Source organism: Gavialis gangeticus, unplaced genomic scaffold, assembly GCF_001723915.1.
Source record: "Gavialis gangeticus isolate Ggan-Ray unplaced genomic scaffold, GavGan_comp1, whole genome shotgun sequence".
Lineage (NCBI taxonomy): Eukaryota > Metazoa > Chordata > Crocodylia > Gavialidae > Gavialis > Gavialis gangeticus.
Genome location: NW_017729031.1, coordinates 57,592,527 through 57,594,768, shown reverse-complemented (window position 1 = coordinate 57,594,768; position 2,242 = coordinate 57,592,527). Strand labels below are relative to the sequence as shown.

Here is a 2,242-nt window from a genome sequence, read left to right as displayed (position 1 = left end):
TTTAGGGGTCCACAAATAAAAAAAGGTTGAAAACCACTGCTATAAGGGGCTAACCAGTTCACAAACCTCAGTTGTTTGTCTCCAGCAGGTGGAGCATCAGTACCCCTTCTGACTGACCTGAACAAAAGAGGGAAAGGAGTATGCCTCGGAGGCGTGGGAGACTTTTTAACCACATGTCATATCTCCCTTTACAACCTTGTCCCTGGGTTTTGGAATGAAAAAGTCTTCCCAATTACCAAAACTGCAAGTGAATGCCACCTTCCAAATATTACCATTATTAATGTAAATACCATTTTTAATATGATTTTTTTTATATATGCAACCTCTTGTGCCTCCAGACTAGCCTGGTACTTATTAAAGTCTATTTGAAAGGGGGCCGAGAGGAATTAGAAGGTAACTCTTCTCTAAACCCCCTCCCCCCACACCAGTAATTTATAGTCCAATGCTGGCCCAGTCATAGGATTGAGTTTTATATCTGTTAATAACACCCAGGCTGAGTAAATGGTTTGTCTGTCAAGATGAGAATTAGCATTCTTCTGTTTTGAAAAGTTTGCTCATAACATGTTTTATTAAAAATAACGCACACCAGAAGGGTAAGAAAACTGACCCATGTGTCTGGTAAGTATCTTGTTTTAGTCATTTTAGTACTTTCGATTCAAATGTGTAGAAGCCAATATGTTATGAAACATGTAGTAATTGTCTTCTAAGTTATTTTTAATTAGAAAGCAGTTTTTAAGAAAAAATGAATGCAGAAATATCCTAAGCTACCAAAAATACAATTTTTTTCCACTTAGTAAAAAATAAAACCCAAACCTAAAATGTTTGGAGTTTTAGTTGTCAGAAAGAGTTATATGTCTGTTTTTATTACAAGTTATTTAAATTAAATGGGTTGTTAAACTTAGTGATTGTGTGTTCAGGTGGAATGACATAGCAGCAAGCTTCTATAACACAAGTAAAAGCTGGATCTTAAATGTATTTTAAAATGAAGTTAGGTTTAGATTTTTATTTGAATTTTTCCCTAAAGTATGCCCCAGCACCTTTCGTATTTTTGGATAAATAACCAAAGTAAAAATTAAATGACTAGTTGGCTTGTTGTATTGACAGTATTTTTATATTCTGAAAATATCTATGCTAATTTGACTAATTGTCATTTTGAAAAAAAAATGCATATTTTTATTTTTCATTTCAGATCAGACACCGACACCAACTCGATTCTTGAAGAACTGTGAAGAAGTGGGTTTATTCAATGAGCTAGCAAGTCCTTTTGAAAATGAATTCAAAAAGGCTTCAGAAGATGACATTAAAAAAGTATGTTGGCAATATGGAGAAGTTACTGCAAACAGTTTTTTTCAGGGACCTGAGAGTTTCCATTCTTTTCATAATGTAGATGAGCTACTTTATATGGGAAATTATGGACCAAAAATAATGTTTTTTATTTTATCTTCAGTTCCTGAAATGAACTTGTTCATTAACATCTAAATGCCTGTATGTTATGTAGAAAAAGCACAAGCTTAGAAACCAATCCTCCAGCCAGTCCTGCTTAACTTCATAAACTGTGGATCGTGCCATTGACAAGTTTTTTAAGGACCTGGTCCTTAGCCATTGAAATCAGTACAGCCAATCTGTGTACTCCAAGAGTCTTTGAGAATTCTGTAAACGAGATTCTAAAAAGATCCTGGGTTTTTTTAGGAAAAAGCACAATACGAGTGAGTGAGGTAGGAGTAGCACATAAATATTGTTTTGCACATACAAAGTAATTAGACAGCACTTTAAAACTATACACGTTATTTCAACACATATTTCAATTAGGGGTGTGCGGATAGATTTTTTGACCGATACTGACAACCAGTTATTAACCAGCCATGTTGGTCAATACTGATCCAATAGCCGATTTACAGGAATACAGCCCGGCAGCTTGGAGAGCAGCCTCCTGCCAGTAAGTCTGTGGTGAGGAGGGCAGATCAGGGCTCTCATGTGAGGGAGGAAGTGGGGCATGGGCAGGTGCTGCCCTGCCTGGGCGGTGAATGTGACCCCAGGGCTGGGAGTGGGATGGAGCTGCAAGCTCATCCAGAGAGGGGAGGGGTTCGGCTCCCTACTGCTGCATGCACCCTCCCCACCGGATTTGTGCCCAGGGCAAGGGTGGGCTGTATAGTGTGGGTTGGGGGCCAGGGGCTGTGCCAGCCACTCCCTGGCAAGGGGGCTAGGCTGGGGCTGCTTTCAGAGTGGGCGGGGGTGGGGCAGG

At 39.3% G+C, this 2,242-nt stretch overlaps 1 protein-coding gene across 2 annotated transcripts in view; it reads left to right on the top strand.

Moving 5' to 3' along the window:
* Positions 1-2,242, top strand: part of ATF2 (activating transcription factor 2) — a 98,028-nt gene that overhangs the window by 27,572 nt on the left and 68,214 nt on the right. Inside the window, exons 1-2 of one of the 2 annotated variants that reach the window (XM_019522957.1) lie at positions 71-282; positions 1,190-1,308. Coding sequence is in view for 1 of the 2 variants with exons in the window: in XM_019522956.1 (XP_019378501.1) it covers positions 1,190-1,308 (119 nt within the window). In the remaining variant the exon portion in view is untranslated. Of the gene's footprint in view, positions 1-70; positions 283-1,189; positions 1,309-2,242 lie in introns of those variants that run through there. The other variant, XM_019522956.1, reaches the window with a different exon arrangement.